Source organism: Triturus cristatus, chromosome 7 (assembly GCF_964204655.1).
Source record: "Triturus cristatus chromosome 7, aTriCri1.1, whole genome shotgun sequence".
Lineage (NCBI taxonomy): Eukaryota > Metazoa > Chordata > Amphibia > Caudata > Salamandridae > Triturus > Triturus cristatus.
Window position 1 is genome coordinate 1,744,255,726 of NC_140590.1, and position 27,566 is coordinate 1,744,283,291.

At 48.2% G+C, this 27,566-nt stretch overlaps 1 protein-coding gene across 1 annotated transcript in view; it reads left to right on the plus strand.

Annotated features, from left to right (window-relative positions):
• Positions 1–27,566, plus strand: part of LOC146812978 (killer cell lectin-like receptor subfamily B member 1B allele A) — a 446,364-nt gene that overhangs the window by 305,395 nt on the left and 113,403 nt on the right. The window contains exon 5 of the mRNA XM_085620001.1: positions 7,406–7,512. Coding sequence (XP_085476127.1) covers positions 7,406–7,512 — 107 coding nt within the window. The remainder of the gene's footprint in view (positions 1–7,405; positions 7,513–27,566) is intronic.

Below are 27,566 nucleotides of genomic sequence, written 5' to 3' on the forward strand. Positions count from 1 at the left end.
TGATACCATCTTGCACTCAAAGCTGGTGGAGAGACTATTCTCCTGCGGCATCCAAGGGACAGCCTTGCAATGGCTGCAACACTTCATGTCTGAAAGAACACAAAGCATCATGTTAGGACCCTATACTTCAACAAAAATGCGTCTTGATCGGGGTGTCTCGCAGGGCTCTTGCCTGAGCCCGACTTTATTTAATATCTACATGCCCCCCCTAGCAAAAATAGTCGAACAGCTAGGATTTGAGATCATCTCATATGCTGATGACACGCAGCTTATGTTTACCATCGGCTCAAATCCAGATACAGAGAAAACTCGCATCGCCATCGGCATGCTCGCAATCTCCAATTGGATGACAGAAAACTGTCTTCAACTGAACCCTGGCAAAACTGAGGTCATGTTTATGGGGAAAGCCTTAGATATCTGTTTGGACGACTGGTGGCCCTCTCAATTGGGTACAGCTCCTGTTCCCAAACCATCTGTAAAAAATCTAGGTCTAAAGTTGGACCAGGCGATGACCATGAAAGACCACATTGCTGCCACTACCAGTTCCTGTTTCTACAGTCTACGTTTGCTTCGAGAGACCTTGCTTGCTAAATTACACGTAATACAGAACACTGCAGCTAGAATGATTCTAAATCATCCTGCCTGCTCCCCCTCGACTCCTTTGCTCAGGGAACTGCACTGGTTACCCGTAAAAAAGAGAACTTTTTTTAAAATCTGCTGTTTAACCTACAATGCTCTGAAAGGTAGAGGTCCTCTCTACTTGCAAAAAAACTCATAAAATACTCACCCTGCAGAAACCTCAGATCCAGCACACTAGGACTTCTTCAGGTTCCCCGAATTCGCCTGATTCGCACAGGGGGCAGTGCATTCTCATATCTTGCTCCAAGATACTGGAATAAGCTCCCCATAGCCCTGCGCACAATTTCCAGCTAGTGTATCTTTATAGACCGCCTTCACGGACGCCGGCTGCACGACTTGCTCAATTACCGTAGAGCACTACTAGTAAGTGATTACGAGGTAGTCCGCGCCGACTGCGGATACTTAAACTAGATTAGCTTGGGACTTTCTCTTTGTTCTTGAAATGTGTTATAGTGTGCTTAACGCATGTTACCGTTTTTATGCAGGCACCTACCATAGTGCTTTTCGGCAGAACTCTCTGCAACATGGCTTTCTTCAGAATATACTAAGTAAGATCATTGTTATTTTTACTTTTGTGCTCTTTGGAACATTTCCAGAGCTGCTCCCACATATGCGTTTGGGCGCTGTTATGCAAAATAATTGCTTTTGGTATTGAATTCTGTTTTTCTTGCTCTCAGGACACGGTGACAGTGGGTCTTTTGCCTTATAGGTTGTTTTCATTTACCGTAAGGGAATCTAGAAGTGTTTTTTCCTCCCAATACCGTCCATCACTGATACATGGACCTTGTTTGAATAGCGCGACTTTGACAGCTTGGACACCCATTCGACTACACTTTGAACAGAATTTCTGTGGGGGTAAGAACTGATTCCACGCATACCATTGCGCAGGAGGGGTCCTGTTAATGAGCCGAGTACATTAAACCTTTCTTAAATACGCTATAACTGACTTTGTTTTTTGCACGTAATGTTGGCTAATTTTTCATCACTTGAACATTACCTGTTCCCGTACTTTAGTGAGCAGTTAATCACTGATTCTTTTTTTTTTTGGCTCTTGCTCTCAGGTCCTTGTGAAACTCTCGTTTTTTACTTTGATCACGCTTACCTTTGCGCAGGAGGGGTTCTATGAATGAGCAGACTACAGTAAGCTCTTACCGTGCACACTGCTGCTGGCCTCATCATAACGTAGAATATTGGTTAGTTCTTCTAATACATGAAATCATGCTGAATAGGCATGGGTTAGCCGGAGATCTAAATTGTTCCTTTCTCTTACTTTCCTTTCTGTTAGGCGCTTGCCTGGGTTACCTTAGAATCCCGCTAAATACTTCTACCAGGGATCGGATTTTCAGACCCTGGTTTTTTGGGACCACGAAATTCTCCTCTTAGTCCCCACATAGGACTCACAGACACAAGGTAAATGGGTGTCAGGAACGAGTTTGTGGATGGTTCAGTGCCAAGAAACTTGTCGATGACAGATATTTAACCAATTCCTTTGTTCTCACATGGCTATTTCATATACATCTATTCCAGAATACGGATAGACTTACAAAACTCACCTTCATGCTTTCGGGACACACCTTGACCTAGCATTGGAATTATCCTTGGGACTACAATGGCATGATACTATTCTTTGCGCCCATACAAGATACAATAGAAGGTAAAACTTTAAGATCCTGTATTTCTTGATCAAATACATTAGAACGTTTCTAAGTCTTACTATGGGTTTCTTGGATCTTGCCTATTCACTTCATTGACTATTGGACTTTTTGTTCATTTCACATGTTTCGGTTGGTGACTTGGTGTTTGGGATCGGTTTGACCTGACTATTGGGTCTATCGTGAATATCACTGTACCAATGAATGCATGGACACTTCACTACCCTCGATATAATGGAATCTCTCTGTGGGATTAATTTTTCTACACGTGACTGGAATTAACACACATGAGCATCATCAAAGGAGTGAATTACGTTGACGATTTTATTCCTACACTATGATTGTGTTTAAATGTTCCATAATCTTACTTCAACAGCCTTGAAGAAGTTACATCGGTAACAAAACACGTGTCGGCTGTTTTTGGATCACCAACTTACTGAACTTCGAACATGCTTTTACTTATTTTTGCTACACGAGAAACTGTGGAGCTATACAGAAATGATTTACACTTCTTTGTATTTTGAATTTTGGAAGTTTTGAATTACGTATGCTCATGAATTATTTACTTTTGTTATGAACTTTGAAATCCTGAATCACATGCAAATTAAACTACGTATGTGCTATGATTGAACTCTGTTGGTACAGTACTGTTTATTTTTTAATATTGGGGGAAAGTTGAAACTGTAAGCATCAACACGGCTGTGTTAGACTGTTCATCTCTCACTATACTGTGTGATACACTAATTTGTTACATTTGAGTGCCGGGATAGTACCTAGTTGAAAAGTATGTTATAGCCACTAGTACCCTTCTCTTGGGCCTAGTGGACTTTCGCATCCTAGGTAGTGGGATGTTCTTCTATCCGGATGGGCACCTTAAACTGTTCTAGCTACTAGGGAATAGATGTGCGACCCAGTTCCATCACTACCTTGTCTGAGATTGATCTTTAGGAAACAGTTGAAAGCCTTTCTGTTCTAATTGTTTTCCTTTGATTCGCTCTGGTCCTTCCAATCCTCAGGTTACTATTTCTAGGCAGCACCAAGATGCCCCAGGGTGAGTCGAGAGCTATAGAAATTAAACTAACATAACATAACAAGAAGATTTCTTCAGAGGTTTAACAGTACTCTTCTCCCGACACCACAGATGGCCTGAACACGTCCTGTCCACAATATCAAGTACAAAAGAATCTAAAGCACATATCAATAACCCCACAATGGGAAAGAACCCAACAGCCTACAATAAACTTGACATACTACCACCCCTATAGCAGTGAGTGGTGTCAGCTTGTGCTGGCTCCTATATTTGCCCAGCTTCCTGAAACTAGTGGGCGACACAGGCTGCCTCTTATGTCTCAGTTCTTTGGTGCTAAAGAGCTGGAAACAGGGCAGGATGTACCCATTGTGCTGATCAATCAGATGAGGTTTTGTTTTGTTTCTTAGCTAACTGGGTAGAGCTGCTCGCACTACCTGATGCAGGTGAACTGTTCTTTTGCCCTGATGTATCTCAATTCTTGAGAATAGTTTTCCATAATATCCAGTTTTGATCGTGCACTACATAATCAGGATTGGAGAGAATGTGCCATACTGAGGCGAGATACTGAATTGCCCCACAAAGATGTGGGTAAGGCCTGCATCCTTGTTTTGAAAATAAAAATAATAAATATTTAGGGCACTATTCACAAAGGTAAACTTACACGTGGGTATTTACATATGTGCAAATTTTACCTTACACTTCAGGGTAACTTTACTTCTTTTGTATATTCACCATTTCCTTTTTATATTTTTAAAACAAAGGCTTATAATCCAGATAAAAAATACATAGTGATAGAGACCTATCGTTAGTGGTTTATAACAAAACATGAAATTACCAATTCTAATACAACAATCTACTTCAGCATATTTGATTTACATACCCAAATCGTGACAAGGTTATTATTATTGTGCAGCTTAAAGTGGTAAAAATCATGAAATTCAAATGTTCAAGTGAATACCCAGGTTATATATCACTATCTGTCCATTCATTCCTTAATACTTTGATGCACCCAATATCTTTGAGAATTTTGAACTTGCGCTGACACATTTGGCATATTTTCCTCTTGTGTCAAACTCTATTCATTTTAGCTACCCAGACTACAAAAGATGGAATTGATGGGGTATGCCTCTTTTTTTGGAATCTCCTACCAGTTTCATGCATTGGAAAATAGCCCAGCAAGGGGATCATTACATTTTGAGAAATCTAAACTGTGGTTTGTTTTTCAAGATACTGAAATATAAAGCTGCAGAAGTTATTTAATCTTGAACATTGGCAGATGACATGAGACCATTTGGGTGTCTCCAGGGAGTCACATCTAAAACATTTTAGGAAACTAGATGAATCAAATGTGTTAAAATAATTTGTATGTGAGCCATTTTGAGTAAAACTGAAATTTACGAGGGTTATGCCCCCTGGGAACAGAAATATTTAGCTTATTGATGTATCCCCAAATCTAAGTTGATAGAACAATATCTTCTTGTTTCTTCTACTTTTTAAATATTTTTTTAGATATATTAGTTTGTTTAACCTTCTTAAGACATTGTTTCTATCTCTGTGCTTTCCTTGAAGAGACATTTTCAATGAAATTATAAACTAATTCCTTTTGAACTGATATAATTGACCAGCGCAGTTCTTTAAGGGAGGAATAGATTACATTAAAAGACCTGTGAAGTAAGTTCTTTTGTATTCTAATCACTCCCTTAATTTCAGCCCACGGTCCCCATCTAGCCCCTTCCAGGAAGTCTGCTCTATAAAATCCATTTAATTTCCATCTTCGTATCATTGCATGATCCATAGTATCATGGTTTTTAAAAGCGAGATCTTCAAGACAGGTCGACAACTAACAACATCACAAAATCTTTTAAAAGTGTAGTTTTTTTTTGCCAGAAAGCAGTTTATTATTAACTTCTATTGTACTTTTTAGTTGAATTTTTAGGTGTAACTTTTATTTTATATTGCATTCAGTCAATATGATGTCAACCATTTCATTGCTGTAGTAGAACTCGGCTTGTTGTCCTACTCTAAACCTGGAGATGTTTACTGCAAATTAAGCAAAATAATAGATTTTAAAATTTGGCAGTGTTAGCTCGCCATCCCTGAAATGTGCTTGTAAAGTGTTAAGTGTAAGTTTGCAATTAGAATCCGCCCATAACAATTGAGAAACAAATGAGTCTAGTTTCGTAAACAGGTTGCAAACAACGCAAAGAAAGCATCGGGAAAAATAAAAGTTGAACATTGGCAATAGTGACATTTTAATCAAAGCTACTCTGCCAAGGATCATAAATGGTAATGGCTTCCATTTTGCAATACTGATTTTATTTGAATGAATAATGCTTTATAATTTAATTAATAAAGGTCTTCAATCTTATTTGTGAACTCGATACCAAGGTACCCTTTAGGTTATTGATTATTGCAGTTTTCCTAGAATATTATTTATGCACAGAAAGAAACTTTAAATGCATCCCAGACCATTTCTTGGGAAGCAATGCCTGGATTCCTTGCAAAAAACTCAGAATGTTTACTGTTGTCTCTTCCACCCAGCTTTTAGTCTCTTGGTATGTTTTATTGAAAACCCAACTCCTAGGTGTCTGAGATCTATTATTTTTATTTTTAAGTCCAAAGACATCTGATCAGAAAAACCATTCGATAATATGATAATACGATAAAATTCACAGTAGTGGTGGTAAAAAAAAAGGTCAATGCGAGAAGCAGAGTTAAACCCCACTAAGAAGAATTCTTGCTTATAAGGAAACTACACTTTCCGTGGTTCCACAAGCAAGCAATCTTTTTTATGTTGATTTATTTCTCTGGCTAGCCTTGGTTTAAGTTGTTTCTTTCTTATATTTTTTGTAACTATAGCTGGTTTTTGTACAAAAATTTAAATCATCACCTATATTTATCGGACCAGTGGTTGGTATAAGTGATTGAAAAAAGTGAGAAGAATGGCTCCAGGTTATGTTCTGTCGGGATATAAACACTTAAAAGTGTGACGCAGATAGGGGAACAGTACAATTAACCAAGCACCATCGATCCTCTTTGTCCTGTTACTAAGTCTGTGTCTGTGCCATTACAGAAAAACTGGTTATCTGCCAGGAATTAAATCGGCCTGTTATGGCTTGGTTTATATACTGGTGGATGGCCCATTGTTCCGCCTGGGCGGTGGAGTAAATTACTTTGTTGCCCTGGTGGAAGTACATCTGCCAGATTTAGAAATGACTGCCAAAATAAAAAAAATACTTCCCCCCTCACCATCGGAGTCATCTCCCATGGCGAAGGGGGGCATTATTAATTTTTTTTTGTCCCTCACCTCCAGGGTTCACCTGGTGGTGATGGGCAGTAAAAAAACAGCTATTTGTCCGCACAGCCTAATTTGATAGATGGATATAAAGCCAATTCTCCAAAGGCCTTTATGCTGTTGTGCCACCAGAGAAGATTGGCTATGATGGAGACAGAGTAGTCACTTTGGTAGCCAAACTTAAGGTCTACCCACATCTATATAGGACAGATAAACCACTATGTCGCCGGGGAGGGATCTCCGTCACCTTTACGACAGAGTTCCCTCTCTGCCAACATATGAATCAGGCCCTTAGTGACTAAGGTGGATCGGACCCCACAGTCATCGAGCTCTCTTGTTTACACCAATGTAGGTTACCTCGTGCAGCATGTAGATGTGATACACCCATGATCAGGAACTACCATAGACATGAGTTCAGGTATGAATATCTGATTGAAATTAGTGGCCCATTAATGAAGGGGTTCTTCCCAAAATGCACTGGGGCAATGTAATTGTTAAGATGAATTGAATGTATAATTTGAATAAACAGGTATAATTTGGATATCAGAAGCTTAACTTACTTAAGTGGGAAAACTTCATGAAGTATTGTCAGCTGTGCATGTGTGGGTTGCAGCTGTGCACGGGGCGGGGGGCTGGGGGCGCATCTCAACTCTTGAACTGTTTGCTTACATGAGCCATGTAGTGCATTTTCATGAATTTCCAGATATAATTAACATTGCTGCATGGTAGTATTTGCATCAAAGGGAAATATTAGTATACAAAAGATATATTTTGGTTTATTGTGTGCAGGATTATCTTACATCCAAACTGCCCACCCAGAGTTGGATTGGCCTTTTCATCACACCTGCACAAAGACGTTGGACCTGGGTCAATGGATCTACACTGAATGAACATGTGTAAGTGTTACTAGCATGCTTACAAGGGGCAATGTTCTCTAAATGTATGTACATCGAGCTTGTCACATTTTGCACCTACTCTCAAAAAGTGAATCATAACACTTGCCCGAGGCTGCCAAAGTCACACTGATATTTTGGAGTGCAGACTGATGAGGTGATTGGCTAATTTACTCACCTAAACGAAGTCATGACTTTCCTTAACAACATCCGTTCACTTACATGGAAAATGCAAGACTGAGACAATGTACTAAGGGGCTTATTTATGAGCCCTTGCGTCACTTTTGCGCCGCTGTTGCGTCACATTTTGTGACGCACCAGCGGCGTAAAAAATGCACCATATTGCATCATATTTGTTAGATGCGTCACTTTGTAAACCCCTGCGCCAAATTATACCTGCGCCAGGTATAATGTATGCAGGGTGGGCATTCCCACGCAAGTAAGCCTCGTAGAAGTGATGCAGTGAAATCTATGAGACTTCACTGCGCCACTTCTAGGATGCAAATGCGTCAACATTTTACGCCTGCTTCACAGCAGTCGTAAGACTGATGCAGGCACATTTGAAATGGAACTTGCCCATGTTAAATGACCCATTGCTGAAGTTGCGTCACTTTTGTGACACACTCCAGCAACGCGTAATTTTTGCACCTACAGATACATCAGAAATACTGACCTATCTGTAACTCCTTGCGACATGATGCGTCATACTGTAAATATGACGCATCCATCATGTCGCAAGGAGGGTGCAATGAAAAGTGACGCATTGCTGTTTTCATGCAGTGATGCGCCAGAAATGAGGCCCTAAGTTTCTATGACTTGTATAAGCAGTGGTAAATGTTATGAGGATACTAACATCGTTTGCCATGAAACCAGTGGCGTCTAATGAATTCTTAAAGTGGTGTGGCGTAAAGACCTGTCTCCCACTGGTCTGAGCAACCCAATGAAGCAAGCAAGCCTACCTCTGCCACGATTGGTTTGTGGATGTGGGTTCTTCCACGATATACATTTGTTCATAACTTTTTATTTATTTTCTTGCATTTCCAGTTAGAGAATACAGATTTGATTATGCAGTATAATGTTTAGCCCGATTTCCATTCCCCCCTTCCTTTAAAGAACCTACTCTCTCTCCTAAAAATACCTTAGATATGCACATTAGTTAGTAATTTATGTTCACTACCAACATTGAGTTACTGGTTAGTCTCAGGTGTTCCCTTGTTTGGCCTCCTCTGCTGTCTAGTTTAATCTCAGAGTTCTCAGTGCCCGTAGATATTTCAGGATCGGTGACTCGTCCTGTAAATAGCCAATCACTGTTTCCCACTCATGTTCAAATTTTCTGTGTTCATCCATCACGCCATATGATATATTTTCACCATTAATGTCCACTACATATGTGGCCAGGGCAAAACGTCTGGGGCACTTGTTTTTTTCCAGTGAACTGCAGTTTCCTGTTTTGCTGCCAACAAGAAAAACATCATTACTGTCCATTTCTCCCTATAAATCCCTTCCCAGTTCCTTGGTCAGAGACCCAGGCTGTTGTGGCAAGATCTGTTAGAATCGTAAAGCCACCACCCTGAAAGTTTTGGGGAAAAGGTTGCCAAATGGTGCACTTTAAATTCAGCATTTTACAAACACATCTGCTAAAAAGCTATAGATTTGAAAACAACATTCACAAGGGGCCTTCTTGAAATATTCAAATACTCGAGAGTCTATGCACAGTAGAGTATGTTTTTGCCTTAGCAGCAAATAATCACTGGCAATAGAATTGAAGTTGACCATTTTGATAAGTGCAGCAACTATTTTTTAGCCAATCTGCACACCTGGCACAAGGATTACCATTTTTTATTTTTTATATTTTGACGCACAATTGTGTCTCATAAAAAGACCCTTCAGTAGCAGCGGCTTCTGTGCTTGGCGGAGGGGCTCAGGCCTTCTAATTATAAGTGTTATGGATGGTAATTGCAAAAAGCTTTTATCATCCAATTTACATTATAATAAATGCAGTCAGTGCCTTGCCCTGCCAAGTCCATTTGTGGAAATCACAGAAATTGCTGTTAGCATAAGCTGAAGCCATTTTGTTTGTGGCAACCATTTTAGTTAGCCATGTGTTAGCCATGTGCATCTTCCGTCTTCACTGTTGCCTGCTTTTCTACTCTGCTTGAGTCATCAACTATAGTTAACTCTTTCAGTACTGAGCTAGAGCACAGTGCATGCTCAGAAAGGCCTGTAACTGGTAAAATGCACCTGTCTTAGAGTGTAACTGTCATGCTGTTTTAACTGATGTAAGCAGAAGTGTCTCCCCTCCCACTTTGCTGACCAAGACATATTTGTATGCCCATGTTAGTCAATAACTATTCCTGTATGTGCCAGTACCTCCCCTTTGAGTCTCCATGCTGACTATGCAACAAATGGGTATATAAGGCCCATGGCTTCTGTATTCCTTGGACTACCTCATACAGTGCCCAAGGGTGTTGTATAGAAGTAGTCCCACTCATGAGAGGTTAATAAATCTATTTATTTTATATTACAGCTTCCATGCCAATCTCTTCTTTGTTGGTTTAAGAACCAGTGGACAGATAAGGGTGAACCCCTGCACTGGTGGGCCTCTAAAAAGGCTCATTTCCACAAATTGTCGCCCAACTTGCGGGGCTCATCGAAGACGCGGCTATCCAAGGGAGTGGTCTTGACAGAAGACAGGAATCTACTTAGGAGGTACCCTGCACGAGGAGACCCTTTGTCTTTGCAGACCAACGTGTTTTCCAGTTTTCCCGATCTGACCCTCCAGGTGTTGGCCGGTCCCAACTGAGATCTCCCTTGTTGTAAATTTTTCCAGTGATCATTAGGTCAACCCAGAGCTTGGAAGGTGGAGGTTGGAGACTTTGGTTTGGTAAGGTCACTTAAGCGACACTCTTGTTTTGAATTTGATTGGCCAAGATTCTGGTTTGATTTTGTTTGTATATTGCAATATACAAAGGCAGGTAATGAGGAGATGTTCTGTCTGTAATTTTGATATATTTGGGATAAGTACTATATTTGGGATAAGTACTACTTTAGTTATAATATTATATTTACTATAATATTTTTGGCATGCCTGCTCCTAGCACACTTCGTAGAAAGTGTTGCTGACTTGGAGGTACCAATATGGATCTAGAAAGTAGTCAGCCGGCTCCCCTAGAGGGGACACGTAATAGGTTTATGTATTTTAAAAACGGTATTTCTTCCAATATGTATAGTACACTGTGGAACAAATATACGAGAAAAAGGCCTTATGATATTTGTAACATGGAACAGTCTTTGGGCTGTTTACTTGTCTTGGTGCAGTCTCTGGACTGCTTTTCAGAGCTCTTTTGTTTGTAAATATGATTTACAAATGGTTTGGTTTGAGTACAGTCTGTGGGCTGCCTCTTGTTTTTGTCCTGGTGTTGATTTGTGGTTTGATTGTGTTTTTGAGTGTCTATGAGGTTTGTGTACTGACACCAGTGGTAATGCTTGTGAAGTACGTGTTTGAGTGAGTAGCGACTGTACTCTTTGTGTAAGGATGGCTTATCTTTGCAAACTGTGTGTTATGAGTGTGTGGCCCCTTCTTGAAAATGTCTGGAATGATCTCAATTTGGTTTGTTGTCATCATTATGTTCTGCAGATGCCATTGGAAGAATTACACTTTCAAATTCAAAGAATGAATTATATAACATATGTTAAGTAGCTGCACGCTACTATTAAAAGTAAAGCATTACCAAAGTATAGATGTGTGAACATTTAATTATTATATTGCCACAATGGACAAAAAATAGAATTAAAACTCAATAGGAAAAAGTAGGCCTCACAGAAAAAAAACGAATTTGTGTGTTTTACACAACTAGGACTCAATACAAAATGTTACAGCATTATCCTTAGATACATTATATTAACTATTAAAAGGCATTCACATTATATGAGTAATTGGTTGCTGCTAAAATAAAAGAGTCCTTATTTTACCACACTGCCGATAGATTTTGACTGGCTTGGAATGCCTGGTTTTTAACTAAGCCTCATTGCCGGCACCAGAAAGAGAGCTTTTTAACAGCTGCTCAAGTTGTCTGTCCAAAGGAAGCTGTCAGAGCAGAGGTCATAAAACACAGCTGACGCCGCAGTGGCAACTAGGCTTTAAGCTAGTACAAAATTGCCTAAAAGCACATGCATTAAAGACTACTGATTTTGAAAGTTAGAAATACAGCTTCATTATTGTGGATAAAAGAGAAAGGATACAAGTAAGGACTTTCTTTCTTGTTGCTTTCCTAAAAAGTACATCTGTGGTTCTGATGGTAAATAATTACTGCTTTTTAAAAGACAAAGTGAAACAAATTTTCTATGTTTCAGTAAATCTTCTGTGCTTAGTTTCAGTGGAGGTTTTGTGGGTTTTATAAATACATGCATTTAAAGACAGAAGGAAAGGAATAGGGCTTGCTTTTCATATGTAGAAAAAACGAAAGGGTTAGTTATCATTATTCCAAAAAAAAAATGACTACATGAAAAAAATGATTAAAAGTCATTACCTAAAATCGTTTTGCATTATTATGATCTTTATAATGTCTAATAACACTACTGAGAAAATTCAATAATATTTAGCACTGTAGAAAATTACCCTGTGCAAAGTATGTATTCAGATTTCAATGTGCACATTAAGATTTCTATCTCCAACTGGTTAAAATTTGTTGTTGCACCAAATTAAAAGGGTCAATATTAGTTTATCTAACAACGCCAATATTACTGTCTCTTAGTGACAAACTTAAAATGTAGTATGGCCTAAGGGCTGCAGTGTCAAATACAAAGGCTATTAAAAGTTATGCAAAGAGTAGCTGTACAGACATGTGAAGTACATTGCACGCCTTAAGGCACAATAGTTCTGGGCGCATTATGGAGTTCTGAAAACAAAAATTTTGGGCCAATTTTTTAGGTGCTAGAAAAGCACAGTGCACAAGAATAAAAAAATATAAAGATTAAAAGTTGCAGCCTACCTTTAAAAATATCAGCACGCAGGCACGGAGCAAGGATGCCCTTCAGTCATGCTTCTTGAAAGTTACTTTGAATTGTAAAGGCCGCATGGGAATAGCCGTGCTCAGACAGGGGACAACGGGTTTAAGGGTCAGAGGCCAAGTTCTGTATTTAGAACTGACCACCACTACTGAAAGCAAAATGTCCACGCAGGGAGTTTTTGGAGTATTTTTTTTTATCTGAGGTTAGCCACTATGACAGTGTGTTATTTCCACTTTCAGGGGCCTACATTACACAATGAAAGCATCACAGCATTTCTTGATGTGTACATGTACATATATAATTGTGTAAATCCAAGTTGTACATTAAGGTGCCGATCACGATCCGGTAAAAACCGGGTACGAACCGTCGGACGGAGCAAAATCTCCGTCCGACGCGTACCCGGTCGTCAATTTTTACAAACAAGGAATTACGATTCGCACGGGTACACCAGTACCGTACGAATCGTAAAAAAGCCCGACCGACCAAAAAAAACCTACCAATGCGATCCGGAAAAGCGCCGACCTGACGTCGGGACGCTCGCAGCCAGCCATTCACGACCCAGGAATCACGATTCGCACCGACGTCACCCCGCACGGTGAATATTTTGCGGCAGCCAAAAACTGCCGGGAAATCAGGACGACGCGAACAAGGACCACCAGTACGCGACGGACAGACGACGACGCGAACAAGGAGGACCAGTACGCGACGGACACACAGGACCACGCGACCAAGGAGGACCCGTACGCGACAGGACGACGCGAGCAAGGAGGACCCGTACGCGACAGGACGACGCGATCAAGGAGTACCAGTACGCGACGGACAGACATGGACCCGAACCTACGAGTCATCCCTGCCCTCATAGCAGTCCACCTCCTCTACAGGTTACGACGCCGCAGAAGGTCAGAATAACTAAGGGAGGGGGGAAAGTGGGGTGGGGTGGGGGTGGCAGGACCAGGGCAGGCCACAAAACAACCACATAAGTCACACACCACACATGGCCTGGACATACCTGACTCCCATGCCCTGGTCACCACGAGGGGGTGGGGGCGTGTCCTGATAAGCCAGCAACCGCCACAACGGAAGTCCGTCACCACGCGAACCGGCAACACAACCAGACAGGTACGTCCCGTACCCACGCCTGAAGAGCGTGGGTACGAGTCGTACCACGCCCACACACGTCACCCCAACAATGGCGGGACGGATCGCACCCACGTGGCAAAGGCCTGGGTACGGGCCGCACAAGCATCACATAGCGTGGGGACGTATATGTACGGACCCTACCCCCACCCCGTATGCAAGGAGCGCACCCCCCACCCCAACAGTGAAAGTACGACCCGTACCCCCACCCACGTATGCATGGAGCGTACCCCCCATGCCAACAGTGTAAGTACGACCCGTACCCCCACCCGCGTATGCATGGAGCGTACCCCCCATGCCAACAGTGTAAGTACGACTCGAACCCTCACCCACGGACGTACGGACCGTACCCCCACCCCCACCAGTGTAAGTACGACTCCTACCCCCACCCGCGGACTCACGGACCGTACCCCCACCCCAACAGTGTAAGTCCGACCCGTACCCCCACCCGCGTATGCATGGAGCGTACCCCCCAGCCCAACAGTGTAAGTACGACCCGTACCCCCACCCGCGTATGCATGGAGCGTACCCCCCATGCCAACAGTGTAAGTACGACCCGTACCCCCACCCGCGTATGCATGGAGCGTACCCCTCATGCCAACAGTGTAAGTACGACCCGTACCCCCACCCGCGTATGCATGGAGCGTACCCCCCAGCCCAACAGTGTAAGTACGACCCGTACCCCCACCCGCATATGCATGGAGCGTACCCCCCAGCCCAACAGTGTAAGTACGACCCGTACCCCCACCCGCGTATGCATGGAGCGTACCCCCCATGCCAACAGTGTAAGTACGACCCGTACCCCCACCCGCGTATGCATGGAGCGTACCCCCCATGCCAACAGTGTAAGTACGACTCGAACCCTCACCCGCGGACGTACGGACCGTACCCCCACCCCCACCAGTGTAAGTACGACTCCTACCCCCACCCGCGGACTCACGGACCGTACCCCCACCCCAACAGTGTAAGTACGACCCGTACCCCCACACGCGTATGCAAGGAGCGTACCCCCCAGCCCAACAGTGTAAGTATGACCCGTACCCCCACCCGCGTATGCATGGAGCGTACCCCCCATGCCAACAGTGTAAGTACGACCCGTACCCCCACCCGCGTATGCATGGAGCGTACCCCCCATGCCAACAGTGTAAGTACGACCCGTACCCCCACCCGCCCATGCATGGAGCGTACCCCCCATGCCAACAGTGTAAGTACGACTCCTACCCCCACCCACGGACGTACGGACCGTACCCCCACCCCCACCAGTGTAAGTATGACTCCTACCCCCACCCGCGGACTCACAGACCGTACCCCCACCCCAACAGTGTAAGTACGACCCGTACCCCCACACGCGTATGCAAGGAGCGTACCCCCCAGCCCAACAGTGTAAGTACGACCCGTACCCCCACACGCGTATGCAAGGAGCGTACCCCCAGCCCAACAGTGTAAGTACGACCCGTACCCTCACCCGCGTATGCAAGGAGCGTACCCCACACCCCAACAGTGTAAGTACGACCCGTACCCTCACCCGCGTATGCATGGAGCGTACCCCCACCACACCAGTGTAAGTAGACTCGTACCCTCACCTCGAATTAATTGAGCGTACCCCCACCGTGTATGTTCCAAGCGTACATATCCTGAAATCGGAGGTGTGTGTGCAGAGTCCACCCAGCAGTGCCCTGAGACAGGAGGGGTGGGTGTGGAGTCCTCCCAGCAGTGCCCTGAGACAGGAGGGGTGTGTGCAGAGTCCTCCCAGCAGTGCCCTGAGACAGGAGGGGTGGGTGCCTATCACTCCCAGCAGTGCCCTGAGACAGGAGGGGTGGGTGTGGAGTCCTCCCAGCAGTGCCCTGATACAGGAGGGGTGGGTGTGGAGTCCTCCCAGCAGTGCCCTGAGACAGGAGGGATGGGTGTGGAGTCCTCCCAGCAGTGCCCTGAGACAGGAGGGGTGGGTGTGGAGTCCTCCCAGCAGTGCCCTGAGACAGGAGGGGTGTGTGCAGAGTCCTCCCAGCAGTGCCCTGAGACAGGAGGGGTGGGTGCCTATCACTAACAGCAGTGCCCTGAGACAGGAGGGGTGGGTGTGGAGTCCTCCCAGCAGTGCCCTGAGACAGGAGGGGTGGGTGTGGAGTCCTCCCAGCAGTGCCCTGAGACAGGAGGGGTGGGTGTGGAGTCCTCCCAGCAGTGCCCTGAGACAGGAGGGATGGGTGTGGAGTCCTCCCAGCAGTGCCCTGAGACAGGAGGGGTGGGTGTGGAGTCCTCCCAGCAGTGCCCTGAGACAGGAGGGGTGGGTGTGGAGTCCTCCCAGCAGTGCCCTGAGACAGGAGGGGTGTAACACATGTGTGTGAGGCCGGAATTATCCACATGCATACTGCCTACAAGGGAACATGTCCCCATGAACTCATGTCAACAGACTCCACACACAAGTACAGTGATCACCAAGGATGCCACGATTGTTGCAGGTGGAGACATGGCCCTGCATGCATGGCCAAAGTAGAAGGGCTCCGTCACACACACAGCTCATGTAGACACAGCTCTGCGCTAAACATTGGGAACACCCTGCAGGGAAGAAAGCTGGGTACACAGAGGAAGGAATACACCCTGGGACAATTGCACCATGCAGTAACTGCTTACATGAACAAAGAAAGTTAGCCAACACCTTGTGATGGCACACAGATCCCAGGGTCCCCCCAATGAGCAGCACACTACTACATATCCCACACACCCAAACCCTTAAACACCACCCAAAACCATGTAGCAGCCCCACCAACACCAATACCAGCATAGCAGTAGTGTGATAATGAAAACAAAATTAAGCTTTATTCAGCATGAGCACAATGTCCGTGGATCGCAGGCAGTTCAATATTCACAAAGCCCATAGGGCAGTCAATGATTCCCAGCTGGATGGGGGACACAGTGGGATGCGTGTCCCCTACCTTGCCTGCACAGTCAAATGGCATCGTCTTCCACACTGGTGAGGGCATCAGGGGGGGGGGGAAGCACCAGGCACCGCAGGGACATCAGGGCAAAGGGGCGGCGTTGTGGGTGCAGGGATGGAGGACTCCACCTCAGGGGGTGGGTCAGTGCCAAAGGCGGAGGCCAGGATGGCACTACACACCTTTGCAAGGTCCTCCAGGGAGTCCCCTGCACCCGAAGGGACCTCAGGCCCCAAGGAGGGGGGGGGGTCAGAGGGATGGGTCGCAGCGCCACCGGGGGAGGGTGGAGACAGGGGGGGAGACTCAACCACCCTGACCGAGGACTTCCTTGACCGCTTGCGTGGTGGTGTAACTGTGGGGCTCAGGGACAGAGCGGCCATGAAGGAGTCCTTGGGGGAGATGTGGCCAGGAGAGCTGAGGGGAGGGGATTTGGAGGGAGTGGACTGGGTGGAATGCGGACTCCCACTATGGCTGCGTGTCACACGTTTGCCCCCCGACCCAGTGGGTGTGCCTACCTCACCCTGTGTGTGCGTGTCAGGAGGAGTGCGGTGGTCCTTCCCTGCTGGTGTGGTGCCTGTGTGTGTTGATGTGGGTGCATGCCGACGTCTGGGTGTACGTGGGACAGGCATGGAAGTGGGAAGTGTGGATGGAGCAGGGGTAGGTGGGGGGAGGTCGCGCTGCAGGAGACCCACTGCTGCAGTCAGTGTGGAGTCTATGGACCTCAGCAAGTTGCGTTGGTCAGCCTGCGATGAATGAATGCCCTCCAAGAATGCCTCGATGTTGGTGAGGGTTTTCCCGTGGGCATGGAGGACATTAAGGATCGCAGCCTGACCACCCTGCAGTTGCCGCTGGATGTCCACAGACTCAGCATTGGCGGCAGCAGTGGAGACAGGGGCAGGGGGTGCGGTGCCTGGCAGGAAGGAGACATGTGGGGACCGGGCACGCTGGGAAGGGACACGAGAAAGTGGGAGGTGGCTGATGGGAACTGAGGGGGCGGTGCGAGGTGTTGTTCCGCTGTCAGCTGCTGGTGCAGCCACCGCCCACTCGGAGAACTCCTCCTCGGACCTGTCAGCTTCGTATTCTGACGTGCCAGTCGACAGGTCCTCGGCCGCACTATCCTCCACCTCTGTCCCACTCGATGTGCCAGCCCCGATGTCACGGCTGGCACTGGTGCTCGGTCCCTCCGCCTTGCCTGTGTCCATGTCTCCCTCTGTGTCCCCCGACGATGCTGTGGGCAGGGTGGAGAGACAGAAATTAATCAGACAGCTGTACACATCAGTCACATGAGTCCAATCGACATAGGTAACACTGCATAGCCTGAAAAGGAAGATCCATAACATCTTCAAAACAAGGTACCGATGTAGGGCAGGAAACACACAGTTGGATGAGCCACCATGCCACTGAAATACCATGGAGAGCATGAGACAATAGCTAAAGACAGGAAACGTAGTCTGACATAGCACCCAGGCCCTGGGGACAATCCAGCACTGCATCAGCACCACACAGCGTTGGCGAAAATACCGATGACCAGGAACCATATCCATGAACTTGAGACACATGCTGCATAGGTAATGCTGAAAACATGCCCAACATGACTCGGTCACTGCACCTTGCGTGTGTGTCCAGAAACATCACACACTGCCCAGACCCAGCAAGTAGAAATCCGGATTTGACACATAGGCATTGCCCGCTCCAACAAACCCCTACACGAGGCAAATTGCTGAGACACAGGTGGCACCAACATCTCATAGTCTGGGTGATAAACACAGGGGCAGGCAAAAAGCAAGATTGGACGCCAAACAGCCAAGGTGCGCCTGTACAAATAATGAGGTACCAGTGCCCATCCTCAGATGAGTATAACAAGACACACAGGCACTGGCAACTGTGAGTATGAAGAAGGACAATCAGGTCAGGCTGCACAGTGGACACCTGTACATAATAGCACGTCTATATACATGGTGACAGGGGACAATGGCACAGAGCACAACCTACGCTGTAGACACTGAGAGTGTCCACGGTTATGATGACACATACAACACTGAGGAAAAGGTGCCCCAGGGGACAGTAGTGGGCACGCAACTACATGCTACTGAATGGTAATGACTGCAACACACGTCACCATCCCTGCACTATGCGCATCGCACACTCATGCACATCATGTCACAGGCCACTACATAGGACATGCGCGCTGTAAGGCATGACACATGAGAGACCAACTCCCATGTCTGGAGTCAGCATCAGTGCCAACTGACATGGAACCCACATGCATTGAACTTGACAGTGCACAGGCAAGGTCCCACAACCTGTTACACACCACCCCCAGACATGCTGCTACAGTCATTGTTCGCGTGGACAAAGCGCCAGCCTACATTACCTTGTGAAGGAGTGACTACACACAGACCAGGGAACACATTGCAAGGAGGGGAAGGGTGGCAGGGGCGCAGCGCTATACTGGGGCAAACTGGATCTGCACAGCACCTTTAAACCCTGCCAGTGAATTCATGCTACTGTGCCCTTCCAAATGCCGGTGACACACAACAAACACACATGTACCTACCCCCTTCCGGCTGCTGCATCGCCTGTAGGCGCTTCTCCAGGTCTGGAAAGACCACCGGCAGCACACGCCTGTGGAGGTGGTTCAGACGGCGGCGGCCGCGGTTCTTGTGGCTGTCAGGTGAGTCCCCCAGCAGGAGCCGTGCAATCCTCCGCGTCCAGCACCGGATATCCTGCCAGCGTTTCCTCACCTGGGGCAGGCTCCGCCTCCGACCATCCACACCCCTCACGGCACTGACGGCGGTCAGCCAGATCTGCTCCTTGGCAGTGGCGCCTACCTGTGAGGAAGAACAAGTGACACCACATCAATACACCAGCCACATGTCACAGAGAGACATATGAGTACAAATTAGCTGGTTACAACAAGGCATGTCATGCAGTCAACGCATTGCACCTTTGTCATAGGGACATGATCCTCTGGGGGAAGGCCAAAAGCAGTACGTGCCATTGAAAGGACACAGGTGGAATGAGGGCAACTACACAATCAGTGATCCAGGCTCACACTGTGCATCACACCCACCCCTCCTGTCTCAGGGCACTGCTGGGAGGACTCTGCACACACCCCTCCTGTCTCAGGGCACTGCTGTTAGTGATAGGCCCCCACCCCTCCTGTCTCAGGGCACTGCTGTTAGTGATAGGCCCCCACCCCTCCTGTCTCAGGGCACTGCTGTTAGTGATAGGCCCCCACCCCTCCTGTCTCAGGGCACTGCTGTGAGTGATAGGCCCCCACCCCTCCTGTCTCAGGGCACTGCTGAGAGACATCAGGCACCCCCCCTGGTACCCCCCCGACAGTACATGGCATGTGTGTCACACCAGGACACAATGCCTGAAGTCACAGTCACAACATAGGGACAGTCTGTGGCAGTGGCCTATGCACTCACCTGATACCCTGGTCGCCCATACAGCATGGAGTACTGTGGGAGGATCACATCCAGCAGAGCCATGTTCTCCTCCAGGGTGAATGGCTGTGTCCTCTCCACAGCCCTTGACATGGTTCCAGGGAATCAGTAGCAGCAGCTGGGTCGACGAATGCAAAGATGTGCAGGCAAGTACATCCTCATGGGACCTGGCTGCCTTATATGTGCCCTTCTGCCCAGTCTCATGCACAGGAGTACAGAGTGATTGGTCACTCACATTTGCATCCTATGTTTCCACCAATCCCTTCAAACCTAGCAGTCTGTGAGTTATCTATCGGTTTCATTCTCCTGCATGATGTCAGCCCCACAAACACATTGCAACAAAGTAGAAGAATTCCAACTGACTTCTGCTGTGCACCTTCCAGAACAATTTCGAAATTTGAACTTGGTCTCCATGACAACCAGCATGCATGTAGGCCTTAATACTTGTCCCCTATGTAATTTGGAGCATCACACACAGGTACGGTGCGTTTCGGGGCCCTAGGGCACCCCAAATGCATGGCAACGGCCCGTACATGCATGCCTACGTTCACTATCACTATGGGTCTGCACGCGTATGCGTACTCGTAGTGGTACGGGCCGTACACTCGCATGTACGCTCACTATCACTACGAGTACGCATACGCGTGCAGACCCATAGTGATAGTGAGCGTAGATGCGTGTGTACGGTCCGTACCACTACGGGTACGCATACGCGTGCAGACCCATAGTGATAGTGAGCGTAGATGCGTGTGTACGGTCCGTACCACTACGGGTACGCATATGCGTGCAGACCCATAGTGATAGTGAGCGTAGATGCGTGTGTACGGTCCGTACCACTACGGGTACGCATACGCGTGCAGACCCATAGTGATAGTGAGCGTAGATGCGTGTGTACGGTCCGTACCACTACGGGTACGCATACGCGTGCAGACCCATAGTGGTACGGACCGTACACACACACGAGTCAGCGTTACAGGCACGGACACGTTTGGAAGTCTCCATGGGGTAAGGGATGCATCTGGGGTGTATTGGGTGTGGCAGTTGTTCACGATGTGTGCACACTGCCCCTGTCGGGGTTTGGTTCCTCTGCAGCCATGTTGCATCCCCATGGGACACGACATGCAGCTGTGTACACCTGAATAGATGGGCTGCCTGGTTGACAGTCATCAGTGATGGGATAGTGGATTGTGATGATGGCATCAATGTGTTTGACACTGCCCTCGGACACATACGGTTAGCATTGGCTTGACATGGTGTGGGACTTCCACATCCGCGGATCTATGGTGTATGGCAGGCTCTCCGTGTGCAGCTGTGGGTATTTAGCTGTTAGCCGACGCATGTGTGCCAGTACCATGGCTATCACGCATTTGTGCTGCAGAAGGGGGGTGCCAGTGTTGGACCCACATGTCACTCCACATGATGTGTTCATGTGTACTTCGAGTTGCCTCTGCAAACCCGAATACATGACTAATAAAGGTGTCCCTATGCCTCCAAGGTGCCTCTTCTCAGTCAATGCTGGTGTGTTGGCACGGTGCATCCTGCATGTCTGGCATGGTATTCCCTGATTGTGGCTATGTGTCAATGTGTCGAGTGGCAATATGCAAGCTGTGTGTGTGGGCTGACACTGTGTATTGGGCATGATGTCCATGACTGCGTGGGTATTGTGACATGTGCCATCCCCATGCATCCAACGTTGGACAGGCCCCCATTCTCTGCATCCACCGGACTCAAGCTTGCAGGACATGGTTCTGCCACCTGTCTACACATACCTGGGTGCCAACCAGGACACTGGACTGGATCCCTGACCTCTGCGCATGACTGTTGGTGTACTCAATGTGTGTGTCAGCACGGTTGTTCGGCCCCCCCCTCAGCTAGTTGTGCCCATCACGGGTGTGTATGGTGCTCCATGTCTGTCTTGCCTAATAAACTGTGACCCATGTGTCCTGTGTCAGACTCAGGCCCCAGGGTGTGGATGGTTGAAGAGAAAAGATGACTCAGGCATGTTTAGACTTTACAAGACACATGTTAGGTAATAATGCTACCAGCAGGCATCTACTCTTCATAGTGTGATTTATTATTGGGGGGGGGGGGACAAAGTGAGGGGCTTTACGGGATTAGGGAATCCAAAGTTCAGTAGGGGAGTTGGTGTCCTTGCCATTGGAAATCCTCAGAGTCCATGCCACAGTCTTTGTCAACATTGGTCAGCCAGTGACCAGCAGGGCCATGTGGCAGAGAATGTCTCTTGATGCTGTGATGCTGTTGCTCCAGTGGGCCAGGTGCCAGGCCAGGTGTCCTGGGAGATGGTGATGTAGCAGCCACCCTCACGGTCCTTTCCGTGGACGACCCGGCCTCCTGCGGGGAACCTCACCAGCAGGCCGTGACGACGTCTGGGATGCTCCGTCGGATGTTTCCTCCTCCTCCTCCTGATCCCTCCCTGTGGGTGGTGATGTTCTTCGCCTTCTGGCACAGGGAGGGTCGGCCATGGTGTCGGCCATCCGACGGAGTGTAGCGTGAATCCCCTGGAACGCCGTCACTTGCTCAGCCTGTCTGTCCTCCATCCTCCGTTGGTGTACCAGTAGACAGGCATGTAGCTCCGCATGTTGCTGGGCCTGCTGGGTCTTAATCTCATCGAGGCTCCCCTTGATCTCAGTGAGGGTGGACACAACCTGGTCCATGCCCGTGGTGTCCTGCCGGTATGAGTCCAGGATGTTACGGACATGTGAAAATACCGGATCCCCAGCCAACTGGTCAGGCTCGCGCCTCCGCCGTCCTCCACTCCCACCACCGCCTCCCACTTGCGCCTGGCCTGCACTTGTGGGCACATGGGGTCTCCGGGACCCCTGAGGGGTGGCATTGGCGTTGTCGCCTGCCTCCTCCTGGGTGCCCGGGACACCGTGTCCCTCCTGGCGAGCCTGGCTGCATTGTGGTGTTGGGGCAGGGATCCTGGGTGTCTCCTGGGATGTGGCAGGAGTGGGGGTGGTGGTTGGCACAGTTGTACCTGACGCAGGTGCTGCAGGTGGTTGGACACCAGAGGGGCCAGGTCGGTCGGGGTCGTCCGCAGAGTGGTGAGAGTGGTCGCTGCCGGTGGGATCGGTCTCCTGCAGATCCGGGTCCTGTGAGTGTTCCCCCCCAGTGTTGGGGGGTGCACCACGACGTTGACCAGTGTGTGAGAGAGACAATGTTAATTTTGGTCCATGCAACATCCATGTTTCATCCGTTTCAAAGTTGGCACATTTCCTCTTGGAATTAGGATCTGTCTTGCATTCCACTCACAGTGCACTTGTGCATGGGTGTGTCCCTTGGGCACCACTTTGGCCCCTTTAACTATGTGTGGCACAGTCTTACTTGCTGCGTCAAGTGTGACTGCAGTCAGCAGGGGAGTGGGCAGGTGTGGCGAGCCATGCATTGGCGCCTTCCGTGTAGCACTGTACATGCGCACATGGAGGGGATCCACACACTTATATGATCCAGGTAGCTGTCCTTGTTCCCGTGTACAGGTTGTGACATGGCCCTGTGTTTTGCCATGGTGAAGAGGGGGGGTTCTGGCACTGGCCACCCTTGTCTACATGCACGCAGTCTACCTGCTGACGAGCAGACATTCACACACGCAACACGGCTGATTAGCTCTCCCTGTGTCTTGCTCCCTCTGTGTCCCCCTCTCCCTCCCTCCGTGTGTCAGCCTCCTCCCTCTGTCCGTCTCCCTCCCTCTCTGTCCCCCTCTCCCTCCCTCTCTGTCCCCCTCTCCCTCCCTCTCTGTCCCCCTCTCCCTCCATCTCTGTCCCCCTCTACCTCCCTCTCTGTCCCCCTCTCCCTCCCTCTCTGTCCCCCTCTCCCTCCCTCCGTGTGTCACCCTCTGTCACCTCGGCCCAGCTTCCTGGGCACACACTGTTAGCAGATCTTTGAGTGGCCCTTGGCTTGTTGATGTGAGTTTGTTTCTGATCTCCAGGCACCCATTGGGTGTGATGTGTGTCTGTGCGCTGCTGCTGTGGTGGTGTGTGCTGCCACTCTTTCACAATGTTGGCTGTTCATTAGCTGCTGTCATGTGCAAAACAGTGCCTTCACCCCCATGTGTTGATGCAAGGCGTCCGCCATTTGCTGGCAAGTCATTCCTGTGTTGGGACACACTGTTTGTCTGGCTGTGACCTAGGCCATATGGGTAGAGTGAATTGTTGTCTGCTTCTGAGTTGCACTATGTGCTTTTTTGGGCCCAGCCTCCTGCCATCCGGGTTACCGTGTCATGTGTTGTTGTCTTCTGTGGCCTGTGACTTGACATTGTCCAGCTGGGTGCATGGGGCATGGTGGCAGCAGTGGCATGTGCGTGCTCATGGAGTGTAGTTGAGTCATGCGATGGCTTGTGGTGGTTGCGTGCCTGTTAGTGATGTTGGTTGTGGATGCCGTTCCCCCCATGTGAGGTGCGTTGTTTGTGTACTCACCCGGGTCTCGGAATCCTTCTAATCCTTCGACTGCCTCCACCGGCAGTATGGCCATCACCCTCTCCTCCCAGGGATGGTAGTGTACGGGTCTGCGGGAGGGCCCTCCTCCGGTGGCGTTGGCCTGGTCGTGTTCATCCTGCCTCTTGGCTCGGACCCTCCTCCGCAGATCGTACCACCTGTTCTGGCATTCCTGCCTGGTCCGTCTGGTGTCCGCAACAGCATTCACAGCATCGACGATGGTCTGCCACATGGCTGTTTTTGCTGCCTGGCTGGTGTTTCTGACCAATGTTCCAAAGATCTGTGGCTCGACTCTGAGGATTTGATCAACAAGAACCTCCAACTCTCGGTTACTGAACTTTGGATTCTTGGTAGTGGGCATGATGAGGGGTGTGGATGGTGGGGGGGTGTGGATGGTGGGGGTGGTGTGTGGATGGTTGTGGGTGTGTGGGTGTGGTTGTGCAGGTGCGTGTGTGTGTGAATGTGATGAGGGTGTGTTTGTGAAGGTGGGGGTAGGACTCGAACGTACTGGGTACACGGTGGTACGACAGGTACAGGGGTGGGGGTAGGACTCGAACGTACTGGGTACACGGTGGTACGACACGTACAGGGGTGGGGGTAGGACTCGAACGTACTGGGTACACGGTGGTACGACACGTACAGGGGTGGGGGTAGGACTCGAACGTACTGGGTACACGGTGGTATGACACGTACTGGGGTGGGGGTACGACTGGAACGTACTGGGGTGTAGGTACACGGGGGGTATGACACGTACTGGGGTGGGGGTGGGGCTCGAACGTACTGGGGTGTAGGTTCACGGTGGTACGACACGTACTGGGGTGGGGGTACGACTGGAACGTACTGGGGTGTAGGTACACGGGGGGTATGACACGTACTGGGGTGGGGGTGGGGCTCGAACGTACTGGGGTGTAGGTTCACGGTGGTACGACACGTACTGGGGTGGGGGTACGACTGGAACGTACTGGGGTGTAGGTACATGGGGGTATGACACGTACTGGGGTGGGGGTGGGGCTCGAACGTACTGGGGTGTAGGTTCACGGTGGTACGACACGTACTGGGGTGGGGGTACGACTGGAACGTACTGGGGTGTAGGTACACGGGGGGTATGACATGTACTGGGGTGGGGGTGGGGCTCGAACGTACTGGGGTGTAGGTTCACGGTGGTACGACACGTACTGTGGTGGGGGTACGACTGGAACGTACTGGGGTGTAGGTACACGGGGGGTATGACACGTACTGGGGTGGGGGTGGGGCTCGAACGTACTGGGGTGTAGGTTCACGGTGGTACGACACGTACTGGGGTGGGGGTACGACTGGAACGTACTGGGGTGTAGGTACACGGGGGGTATGACACGTACTGGGGAGGGGGTGGGGCTCGAACGTACTGGGGTGTAGGTTCACGGTGGTACGACACGTACTGGGGTAGGGGTACGACTTGAACGTACTGGGGTGTACCTAGACGGGTGGGGGTATACATACACGGGGGGTACGTGTCGGACGTACGGGGGCTGGGGGGAGTGTTGGGCGCGTATGCGGGCACATGTCTCCATGGTTGCTATAGGAGTTCGGTGCGGACGGTGTTTTTTCCATACGGTTGTACGCTCGGACGCACGGGATGGATCGTGATTCCTCGGTCGGACTTGGCTTTTCACGTTTGTAAGGTAAATCGTCCGAGGACGTGTCGGACACATTTTCCGACCCGAGGACGTGTGGGGAATGATTCCCAGTGCGGTTCGTATGGACTTTTTACCATGCGAATCGTGATTGCCAGTTCGTACGGCACTTGTACGATTCGTACGGTAAAAAGACCCGATACGAGTCGTACGGGGACATTTTTTACCGGATCGTGATCGGCACCTAAGTCTATAGCCCTTGTAGTAATAATACAAATAAATATATAAACAGGGCTGTATTTGATTGAAGGGGGAACATATTCCTTTTCAGCAGATTTGCTTCTATTTTGGTCTACAGCAAATAACACATGTTATGCAAACACACACTTCAGTGCCACTTGTTCTAAATAGGAAAAATATAGATATAATACCTGCTTGTAATGTTGAAGAGTAGTTTAACAAATTAATTCCTTTGTATTAATTACATTTCATGATTCGAACATTGTAGGATAAAACACTACAGGTAATGTAAACTTTGCTCTAATGATGTCTGAGGCTATAATTTGCCTAGGAAAATTAGGGTCAGATTAATTTTCAATTCATGTTAATAATATTTAGGATATCGTCATTTGTAATTTAAGAAATGGAAGAATTTACTTAGTTGTTTCAATGAACTTATGGCCTTGATTAAGCCTTCCTGGAACAAGATTGGATACCACAGATCTATTTTAGGTAACATTAGCTAAATGAAATATTGCATATTCTGTTAGGAGCAGATGGGGATATCACTGTTTTCTTGAGAAATAATACCAGTGTAGGAGATATGCAGGGTTGGGTTTATCCTATTGAATAACATTGTCAAGGGGTAGCAGTGTCTGTGGGCCATGTGCAGAGAATAGCTCTGCCATGTATACAGAAATAATGGTTTCCACTTAAAATTGTTGTGCTAGGGCCAGATAAAAAGGCCATGAAATAAAGTTTGCACTAATGCACTATTATGTTACACAGCTCAATAAGCTAAAGGAATTGGTACTTGGTTAGTGGATTAATGTTTTCTAGTTAGCCCAATGTGCTTGTATACCAACATTTAGAAAGTGGTACAGTCCAATAGTATTGGACATGGCTTCTTTGGTGTGGTTTCTCCTAGTTATCTATCTCCTACAAGTCTGTCCGTGCCCAGCTGCCAAAAGGGGTGTGTATTGTAGACAGGAGGTCACCTGCTTACGTTACCTACTGTCGAAAGGGGGTAGGGGACTAGCTCCAGGGCAAATTAAGGGTAAGCAAAATTAAGTAGTACATTGTCCTTTTTCTTGATTTTGTGCCTATTATGTGTATTATTGTGAGCTATTCTCCGTGGAAAGTACGCAGGGCAGCTTGTTGTTGTGTTGTCTCTCTCTCTCTCTCTCTCGAGCCTGTCTAAAATGTCTAGGAACGGCCATGAGACAAATGGTTGGGCTCGCTTTAGTC